The sequence below is a fragment of the Epinephelus moara genome, chromosome 1 (assembly GCF_006386435.1).
Source record: "Epinephelus moara isolate mb chromosome 1, YSFRI_EMoa_1.0, whole genome shotgun sequence".
In the NCBI taxonomy this organism is placed as follows: domain Eukaryota; kingdom Metazoa; phylum Chordata; class Actinopteri; order Perciformes; family Serranidae; genus Epinephelus; species Epinephelus moara.
The window spans coordinates 29,258,500-29,269,585 of NC_065506.1; the positions used below are offsets into that span (position 1 = coordinate 29,258,500).

General features: G+C 37.4%; 2 protein-coding genes across 2 annotated transcripts; one reads left to right on the forward strand and one right to left on the reverse strand.

Annotated features, from left to right (window-relative positions):
- Window positions 1-827: 827 nt before the first annotated feature.
- Window positions 828-2,342, reverse strand: LOC126389494 (serum amyloid A-5 protein-like). The gene is made up of 4 exons (XM_050043228.1): window positions 2,213-2,342; window positions 2,029-2,128; window positions 1,751-1,889; window positions 828-1,014 (listed from the first exon to the last, which is right to left on the reverse strand). Exons 2-4 carry the CDS (start codon window positions 2,114-2,116, stop codon window positions 876-878), a joined length of 366 nt encoding a protein of 121 aa, XP_049899185.1. The 5' UTR covers window positions 2,117-2,128; window positions 2,213-2,342; the 3' UTR covers window positions 828-875.
- A 1,940-nt stretch (window positions 2,343-4,282) lies between these two features.
- On the forward strand, window positions 4,283-5,723 carry LOC126391326 (serum amyloid A-5 protein-like). The gene is made up of 4 exons (XM_050046021.1): window positions 4,283-4,349; window positions 4,457-4,556; window positions 4,705-4,843; window positions 5,279-5,723. The coding sequence occupies exons 2-4, from the start codon at window positions 4,469-4,471 to the stop codon at window positions 5,415-5,417; spliced, it is 366 nt and encodes a 121-aa protein (XP_049901978.1). The 5' UTR covers window positions 4,283-4,349; window positions 4,457-4,468; the 3' UTR covers window positions 5,418-5,723.
- Window positions 5,724-11,086: the final 5,363 nt, after the last annotated feature.

Consider the following 11,086-nt stretch of genomic DNA (forward strand, 5'->3'; position numbering starts at 1 on the left):
CTAAATATATTGTCTGTAATAAATAAACCATTTATAACAATGAATACTTCTGTATTTTAGTTCAAAAATCTTAATTGTGACCCTCAAAATCCAATTTTATTAAACCCAAGGTCATTGTTTGAAAAGGAAAATTTCCCACCACAATGGTACCCAATTTCTCCAAATTGTGATGCATTAATAGCATCGTCATTTCCAGGTCTATTTTCAAATTATTATTATCATTTTTATGCATTCATTCAAATCCAGATTCTTATTTATCTTCTTTCTCTGTATTGTGTGTATATCTAAAGGGTTTTTTTCCCAATAAAGTTAAAAAGAAAAGTAGTTATTGTTAGTTGACTGTATATAAGAAAATAATAAATTACAAAATAACAGAAAACTATGTGATAAACTAAGAACAAAAAAAAAAGTACATTTTAATGTTCAACCTCCTGCTAGTAACTTTTGTGAAGAACTATTAAAGTTATTATCAGCTCTTATTGCACCCAAGGGTGAGCTCTATTTTATTGCCTCTGAAAAGATTTAATTTGATTTGTAAAATTCGGGGAGTTTTTCTCTTGTCTTCTTACAAGAAACGGTTTCTGATGTGGGCAAATAAAAATGTATTTAATCAGTTAAATTGTCTGAGGACATATTGTTTCTTGCAGTAATGATGGCTGGTAGTTAAGAGGCGTGAGATCAGAGGTGTGTGGTAACAACAAACACAACAGAACAGTTACACCGGGGTAAAATCACCTGACATAAACATCTATTGTAAATTTGTGTTGTGTTCATTGTGTTAAATTCTGTAAACAGCTGTATTGTCAATAACTCCAACACTATAGAAATGTCTTTCATTTCTTTCATTTTATTGTCAGGAGTTGATGACTTTCATACTAATATTTTTCTGGAAGTCCAGCTGGCCTGAAATGGTTGGGATCGTTTCCGTCCCGTCCCCACTGGTTTGCCCTCTGATCAGCAGCAGAGTCCTCGGCACCATGACCCGTTCTTTCCTGTATCCACTCTCTGCCATTACTGAAATGGGAGTTTAGACAATGAATGTCAGCAGATGACAAAACAAGTACTTGAAAGTGCTGTAAAAGGCCCAAGACAAGAAACCCTTAAGATTAGAGAGGCATAATATATAAAATAAACAATCAATAAATGAGGATGTAAAACAATTTCAGTAAAAGCCAGGCTGTGGTTTTCTGAACTAGCCAGGTCTAAACATGTTGCACTTTTTTGTGCAAGAATACAGATCATTGCAGTTGTTCTAATTGTAAATTTGCTGCAGGAAGCAGGACTGTACCACTGATTTCATATTATTCCAAAGGCAGTGTTAGAGTACAGTCTGCTGACATGTGACAAAGTAAGTTAGTGGGAAGAGTCTGGACCTTTAATGACCACCAAATGTATCTATATTTCACTAAAGAGGTTTTGAGATTGAGCCTCCTTAAGATAGGCCTGTAGAAATTGTACATAGAGCTGCTTGTCATCTGCATAGAAATAACAACAGATATAATGCTTTTGGATTATGTGAATTAGTAGTAGCATATGAATAGACAATAATAAAGGGCCAAACAATGATCCCTGAGGTACTCTACAATGTACCACTGGTGAAACAAAAAGATAAACAGAGGGATATTAATGTAGAAAAATGTTCTTGGATCCATCTGCAGCTTTAATAACAACAGTAAATTATTTTTGAGAAATGCAATAGCCAATAATATACAAGCATAAAATGCTTTCCTACTTTTTTTTTTCTCCTCACCTGATAACCTCAGCGGCCCATCTGCCCCCTGCTCCTCTCTGAGCAGCATCATAGTTTCCTCTGGCATGGAAGTATTTATCAGAGTTTCTCCAGTTGGCCTCCCTCATATCACTGTATGCTCGCCACATATCACCAGCTCCTGATCATTTCAACATAGACAACAAGAGTTGGTAAAATAAGTGAGATTATTCAGAAAGAAAAACATGCCATTGTCATGTGAAACACCTAATCCTGGATTATATGACTTGTGGAGACATTAAAAAGGTCATGTTTTTCACCTTGAGCGGCTTCACGAGGAAAGTTGTACCACTGAGCATTGGTTTCCACAATGAGAATCAGAGCAATTCCTGCAAGAAGCAACTTCATGGTCACAGATGTCTGAAAGAAAGACAAATGAACAAAAACAAAAATCAGTTACATATAGTTAATACAAAACTATACATACAAGTCTCCCAAACTTACTTTGCAGTTCCTGCAGAGTTTAGAGTAAGTGTTGATAGATCGTAGAGTATCTTATGAGTGAGGACTCTACTGATCTGACTCTACTTATATTCTGCTCTGAAACAAGCTCGGGTGTAGGATGTCTCAATGATGGAAATTCCTGTTCATTTGAGGGGCGGTTAGTGGTCAGAAATGTCTGGTAAACACACTGAGGATATTCCTGAGTTGTGCAACTGCACACAGGCAGGATCAGGGCCAACAGCAAACTTTATGTAAATAAAAAGGTGGACCTGATGTCTTGCTGCATGTCATGTAAAAATCTGTTTCAATTGTTCACTATAACTTTGCACCTTTACCTTTTTTCGACAGAATAATTTTGTCAGAGAGGATAACTTTTAACACTGTTGTAGCTTATCCAGTATGTTGCTTCTATTCACATGCATGTGGAACTTTTTCTTTCTTCTACCATTAAAGAAACTTCTGTGACTGGAATTCTAATTGTTTTTATAAATGCAATCATCTTTTTGTATCCATATTTAGTTAATGTGTTTGACTCTACTAAGCCCAGTCATTGCTAGCTCACTAAAGCCATCTCCTGCCTTTTGGGTAAAGCACCGCAAAATTTTACTTGACATTTGTTGACACAGTCAGTTTAATTATTCTGTCACCATATAGATCTTCCTCTGTTCATGCAAAATAAAATATATAGAATTACCAAAGTTTGTTTTAGATTGTTTTATTGTTGTTTACAGCTGTAGGGGTCTAAGGATAAAATTACAGTCTGATATCTCCTGCTTGGCAAAAGGCATATAATACGTCAATAAACTTTTTTCTGAAGTGACCAATTTCCCATGGCAATAACATACAGCAGGGGTAGGCTCTAATATGCTATGTTATGTCAAATAATGATCCAAACAAAGCTTATGGTTTCTGTTTATTTTTACAGGCTAATATGACTATCATTGTCCTTAACAAACACAAAGGAAGTACAAATATATAGGTGACAAAAATGCCTGGAAAAAAAAGACAGTTCTTAAGTATAAAACAAAGAAGTGGAAAATATATATAACAAATATCAAAATAATTTGACAAGTGTAATGAGACTCAATAAGAATAATAATTACTACAACAAACTATTGGAACAGCATGGAAATTAAAAAAGCCATATAAAAAGTGCTTTACAGCATCATTTAAAAGGGTCACAGGAAAATCAGATGATCTAATTTGGTACTTTATTAAAAATAATCAACCAACCATAAGCAAAAACAAAAGAGATTGCTAATGACTTTAATGATTACTTTGTTAATGTTGGCTTTAATAACTTAGCAAATGATGTCGTGAACGCAGAAATGAATGCTTTAAATTTCAACACCATCTTTCTGAAGAGGAGAAACTAACTGACGCTGCAGAAAGTTTGAAGAATAAAAAATCCACTGACTGTACTGATACTGACATGACATTAGTTTAAAAAAAAATTACAGAGTATATATTGAACCCACTGGCTCATATCTGTAATCAATCACTATAAACAGGCATTTGTCCCAACAACATATCCACAGCAATAAAAAATAAGGAAACACTGTAGGGGTATTAATGGATCTTAAAAGGCATATGACACTATTGAGGAAACTTAGATGAATCTGATGAGGATGAGATATATTGTTAGAGAGAGACACCTATATGTGCCAATAGGTTCCACACGGTTGACAACAACAACAATTGCATTTTTTAGCAGTTTTCTTGCAGTCACAAATGTTCTGAATTGAAAAAGAAAACATAACCAAAAGTAATCAAAACTTAAGGCGAATATAAAAAGGAGCTTATGTGGCATGACTCATTTTTAATTTCACTACATGATACCAAAAAATCTCATCCACTTCTTTCACTTTCACTTTCACTTTTAACAAAAAACTTGTTGTTGTCTCTGCCCCTGTTTTTCAAACCTGCAGCTGCACAACTCAGGAATATCCTCAGTGTTTTTGCCAGACATTTCTGACCACTAACTGCCACTCAAATGAACAGGAATTTCCACTGAATCATCCTGTGCCACAGTTTGTTTCAGAGCAGAATATAAGTAGAGTCACATCAGCAGAGTCCTCACTCATAAGATACTCTACGATCTACCAACACTTACTCTAAACTCTGCAGAAACTGCAAAGTGAGTTAAAAGACCTGACAAATTTAAATTTATATGTGTAGCCTAGTTTTTTGGGGTTTTTTTGCATGAATTTCATGTAACTTTTGTTGGTTTGTTTTTCCTTTCAGACATCTGTGACCATGAAGTTGCTTCTCGCAGGAATTGCTCTGATTCTCATTGTGGAAACCAATGCTCAGTGGTACAACTTTCCTCGTGAAGCCGCTCAAGGTGAGAAACATGACCTTATTAACGTCTCCACAAGTTATACATCCAGAATTAGGTGTTTCACATGACAATAGCATGACAATACATGTTTTTCTTCCTGAATAATCTCACTCATTTTACCAACTCTTGTTGTCTATGTTGACATGATCAGGAGCTCGTGATATGTGGCGAGCATACAGGGATATGAGGGAGGCCAACTTTAAAAACTCTGATAAATACTTCCATGCCAGAGGAAACTATGATGCTGCTCAGAGAGGAGCAGGGGGCAGATGGGCTGCTAAGGTTATCAGGTGAGTACCATTGTGCAGTAGCCGATCTCAGGGATAATTTTTCAACCCTTTAGTAATTTCTATTCATATGCTACCACTACCTCACATAATTTAAAGGCATTACATATGTTGTTATTTCTGTGAAAATGACAGCCAGATGTGCCTATCTGCCTTTCTGAGACTCAATCTCAAAACCTCCTAAGTAAAATATAGATACATACGATCTGTGTTCTTGCCTAAGACAATATCACCTGTTGAGACCTCGCTGGTTCAGAAAACCACAGCCTGGCTTTAAGTGAAACTGTTTTATATACCAAATGTAATAATTATTTATTTTATTTATCATGCCTCCCTAATCTTAAGGGTTTCTGGCCTTGGGCCTTTTACAGCACTTTAAGTTTTAAAAGTACTTGTTTTGTCGTTTGCTGACATTCACTGCCTGTTTTCCCTTTTCAGTGATGCCAGAGAGTTGATGCCGGGAGGATCGGGTCGTGGTGCTGAGGACTCTGCTGCTGATCAGAGGGCAAACCGGTGGGGACGGGACGGAAAGGATCCCAACCATTTCAGGCCAAAAGGACTTCCTAAAAAATATTAGTATGAAAGTTGTCAACTGCCAACAATAAAATGAATGAAAGAAATCCCTAGTATTGTAGTTATAGGCATTACAGCTGTAGTTTACACAATATTATGCATGATTTTACCCTGTAACTGTTCTGTTGTGTTTGTTCTTACCGTACAAATAAAATCATCTGCTATCGCATTTGTTTTGTTGTTCAAATTAGTAATGATCGTCTATATATTTTAGCATACTTGACAACATCGCCAGATCATAAGTTGCTTTTTTCAGTGTCAAGTGAAAACCATTTCTCTGTCGGTAAAATAAAGTTTCCTTGCAAAGGGATTAAGTCTGGTTCTCATGGTTTCATTTATGGATTTGATGTGTCAGGTCTCAGCCCTGCCCAAGTGTGATCACGCTCTCACTGCTTCATTCAGCTGTAATGTTAAGACATGGCCACAGTGTGGCAGTGATGTCCTCCACCTGTCATCTGAGGCTGAGGCGCTTTATCTTCTTAGTGATTTATACATTTGCTTTAATTTATATAACAATACCTGCAAAATTTTCATCTCAGCATGGATGAGGTAATAAAGCACAGATCTGATCAGTTTAGGTGATGAATGAGATTACAATTAACCTCCAAAATAAACAGAATAGTGTCCATGTCTTTTCACAAACGGGGTTGCTGTTACTGTGAATAATCCACACACCTCACAGTGAACGGTATCACACTGCATTTTAAAATGTAATATGTCAGCGCTTTGATGCCACATATTATATCAGCCTCTATTGTGCTGGGGTGAACAAAGAAATGTGAGCTGGATATCTCATAATCTGTTGCACAGATAACACTCAAGGTGAAAATGCATGCTTTTCTGAAGCTTTCAAATTTCCCACAGATCATTTTACAAAACTTGCTTCTATGACATCTTGAGATTCCTCAAAAATGTTCAACGACCCTACACACCCACACAGGTGATGTCAATTATTCTGACTGATTAGATTTCAGCTCAGTGGGGAGCTATGATGGGAATTTGCCAAATTAAACCTCCCAATAGGTAAATAAAGGTGAAAAATATCCAGGTGTACATTAACAGTCATGATAAAGATGTCAGTCAAGCACAGTCAGTTTACACCAACACAGTCCTGAGGATTGTTCTGATCAGGTACATAAGTGACAACAGCTGTGGGGTGATGTAAGGCTGAGTTGGCAATTTAATAAAACAAACAACAAAAATAACAGTAAGAATCACATTTTCTAACCCATTTTACAAGTTAGATTTATTGTTTTTTCAGGCTGAGACACTGGCAAAAAGTCGTCAATGAAAGTTTACATTTTTGCTCTTGGTATATCAATTCATTTTCTAATGTTTTTTATTATTATTATTACTTTCTTTAATGAAAAAATGACATACAAACATTGCAGACATGTACTTAACATGATGGTACATAAACAAGAATATGAATTTAAATGAATAATTAAAAGCAATCATATACTTTTGTTGATTTATTATTATTAGTATTAGATACTTTAAAAAGGATTGCAGAAGGTTAAAGGCATTTTATACAATGCATCTACAATGTCTCCCTAATCTTAAGGGTTTCTTTTCTTGGGACTTTCACAGCACTTTTGGTTTCAAAATGACTTGTTTTGCCATCTGCTGACATTCACTGTCTGTTTTCCCTTTTCAGTAATGGCAGAGAGTGGACAGGAAAGAATGGGTCGTGGTGCTGAGGACTCTGCTGCTGATCAGAGGGCAAACCAGTGGGGACGAGACAGAAAGGATCCTAACCATTTCAGGCCAGCTGGACTTCAAGACAAATATTAGTATGAGAGCCAATCTCTATCACAATAAAACTAATGAAAGAAATTTCTATTGTTGGCATTATTGATTGAATAAAGCTACAGTGTGCAGAGTTTTACATCACACAAATTTACAATAGATATTTTGTTTTGTCATATGATTTTACTCTGTAACTGCTTTGTTGTGTATGTTGTCACCATACAAATGAAATCATCTGCTGTTGTTGAGGAGGAGATTCAGAAGGAGAGGTCTACTATCATGGGCACCGATGAGTATGTCACTGAAACTTTCCTTTAGCACACAAAGACACATGAGTTTGAATCTGAGAGAAACAAATGCAAAATTAGAACTTGAGTCAAATCAAACAAATGTCCATCTTAATAAGGAGTGATGAAGACAGAATAAGTGAAATGGTGTTCAGGGTTTAAAGAAGGGTGAACAGGTGAACTCAGTCAGGTTAATGAGTGAACAAAGAGTGAAAGGAACCAATCAGTGCTAAAGAAAGGGGAGGAAAGGAAGTGAGGTAAAGGAAGTGAGGCAAGTGAGGAAAAGAAGTGTCAAAATAAAGAAAAATAGAAATAATTCCTACAACTATTCTATTTGTTTTTAGTTTTATTCAACATGTCTGCAATCAAAATGCCAACATTTTCAAATTATTATTCATGTTCTAGACAAGCATTTGTGGATTTAATATGTCAGGTTTCAGCCCTGTCCATCTTACTATATGACGAAAACTCTATCTGTCTGTGTGTCTGTTTGTGCGTCTGTTCCATGTTTTTCTCCTTCCTGACTTGGTCAATCCATGTGAAATTTGGCACAGTGGTAGAGGGTCATGGGAGGATGCGAATGAAGCAATATTACATCAGTTGGCCAAAGGGGGGCGCTATAGCAACCGATTGAAATTGCAAACTTTGAATGGTATGTCGTAGAGACATGAAACTTTGCACAGAGATGCCTCTCCTCATGAGGAACAAATTTGCCTCAAGAACAAATNCATCAAACAAAATGGGGGCGCTAGAGAGCTAATTTCTTATCTTGGCCTAACCGGTTCTAATTTTTGGTATGACTAAGTCATGGTATGGTATGCTGTACATAATCACGGAAACTGTCAGTGTGTCATTCTGTCAGTTAGTCATTCTGTCTGTCCCACGTTTTTCTACTCACTAAGTGGTCAATCTATGTGAAACTGCACATAGGCATTGAGGATTGGCATAGGTAGAAGGTGACAAAGCTACCAATGGGTATGTAGCTATGACTAGTTTATGATAGTTCTCATTGTGCAGGGGTGTCAGACATTTGGCCCAGGGGCCAGAACTGGCCCACCAAAGGGTCCAGTCAGGCCCACTGGATGACTTTATACAACTAATAATCAGTGTTGGGCAGTAACACCTTACTGGTAACATGTTACAGTAATAATATTACTTTTTCCAGTAACTAATTACTAATGAAATTTGAGTAATTTAATCAAAATTACCCCTAAACCAAACAGTTGTTACAGCTAATCACATAACCACTGACTGCTGCGCACGCACGTCATAAAGCAGCAAGGTAGTTGGAAACTCTTACCTAGTGGCCGGAAACGTTCCCATCACTTTGATTTTGTCGGGAAGATGACAAAAACACTGTTGCTGCAGGTAGTCGGACTAAAACTCTTTCCACTGCAAAAAACACGTCCTCAAACCTCCGGTCTGAAACACCTCGGCTACTGCAGCCGACAATACAGCAAGGTGAAGCTCCAGGAAATACACCCCAACAAACAAAACTGGATTTTAGTTGTGGACAGCTGCAGCTACAAAGAAGTAGGCTAATGCTTGTGGCTGGATATGTGGTGGATGAAATGTTGCTCCACGAGTGACTGAGTCTTGGGAAAATACGGGTCACAGGTAACTGAAGACCCCCAGGTAAATAAAAGCTACCTTGTCTTAGCTACGCTTAGCCTACCAGCAGTTACCCTGCCATTCACACAGGAACACATCTGAATTTTGGGGAGATACGCAATTACAAATTTCCTGGGGTGTACCGGAAAAGTAGTATAACGTTGGCAGGGAGTAATAAGTAAAGTAATATTATTACCTTTGAAAAGAGTAACAAGCTATGAGTAATAAATTACATTTTTAGAATAAAGAGCCCAACACTGCTAATAGTGACAATGCTAACAAGTGTCAGGTTTCAGGAGCAAGTTAAACAGTGAGTAGCTTTCTTCATGTAAAATGCTCTCTCAGAGATTTTACCACTTTGACCAGAATACTGTTCACTGAAAAAGCAGCACATTCTTATTGTGGTCATATTTTAAAGATATTGAACACTGTGCAAAAATATTGTCAACCAGCAGCTTCAGTACAAACCAGTCTGTGTTAGACTTCTATCTACAGTTGTGGTGTAACCGGTGTAACCCTATTGCTAAGACATTGACAAAACTTTTGATTTGTAAGGCAGGGGAAGAGTTAACCTGCTTCCCTAATAGTTTCCACTTTAATTTGGTGTGGTGATGCCAGCATGACTACACAGGAGTGGAAATGTTTGGAAAATGCACATGTTATGACAGTGAGTAGTTGACTCACTGAATGTGGAAAAACTGAGATGTAGGCCTATTGGTAAAACTAGGTGTAATCATCTAAAGAAATCACAGGCTGTTTTTCATCTGTTTCGTAAATGGATTGGTGTTTTTAAAATGGACGCCAGTAACGGAAAAAATGGTGGTGTTTGCTATTTCTCGGATATTATGTAATGGTTTTACTGGTCCGGCCCACCTGCGACTGTGTGTAGCCCGTGGACCTCTGTCTTAGTGCTTCATTCAGCTGTAATGTTAAGACATGGCCACAGGGTGGCAGTGCTGTCCTCCACCTGACATCTGAGGCTGAGGTGTCGTGCACCCTTGTGATTTTGTTTCAAAGTTTGCTTTAATTTATATGACAGTGAAAGCAAAATTTTCATATCAGCATGCATAACATAATAAAGCCCTAGGCTGATCCATTGCGGCTGATGTTGTTGAAACAGAGATAATGAATGTGATCATAATTAGCATCCAAAATTAAACAAAACAGTGAAATGTCTTAGGAAACAGGGTTGCTGTTGTTTTAGTTAATTCACAAACCTCAGAGTGGACAGTTTTTACAGATAAAACAAACCCTATGAAAACTTTTTTGTGGTAAGAGACATTGCTATTAGGTCAGGGGTGTCAAACATGTGGCCCGTGGACCAGAATTAGCCTGCCAAAGGGTCCAATCCGGCCTGCTCAATGACTTTGCTAAGTGTAAAAATTGCAGAGAAGTCATTTATTCCACTTCTTCAATTAAATGCACTGCTATTCCTATTTGTCCAAATAAACCAGTTCCTACTTCTTCACAAAGGTTAATGGGAAGCCGGTGTGCTTGGTGTGCTCAGAGCACCATTCAGTGCTCAAGGAATCTAATTTTCAGCACCACTGTCAAACTCATTTTGGGGAAAAATACAACCCCTTCCAAGGACAACTAAGAACAGAGAAGATAAATGAATTGTTGGCAGGTTTCAGGGTAACATGAGTCTGATTTGAGTTTTAGCCGAGAGATCAGCATTGCAGCGGTGAGAGCTAGCTGCTTTATTGCTGACAAAATACCATCAGCATCAAAGCCAGACTCTGAGGGTGAGTTCGCTGAATAACAGACATTGTTGAAATTGCACATATTTTTCTATCCTCCTTCAGCCTTCATCTCAGGCTGTTCATCATTTGGTTTGAAAATGGACTGTTCATTATTTGTGAATGCTTTCAGAATGTAAGCTACCTGAAACATTCCTTCTTTACAATAAAAGTTGAAGGCTTTGCTATTTACAGGTTATTATGCAATGGTTTTACTGGTCTGGCCCACTTGAGATCAAACTGTGCTGTATGTGGCCCCTGAACTAAAATGAGTTTGACACCCCTGT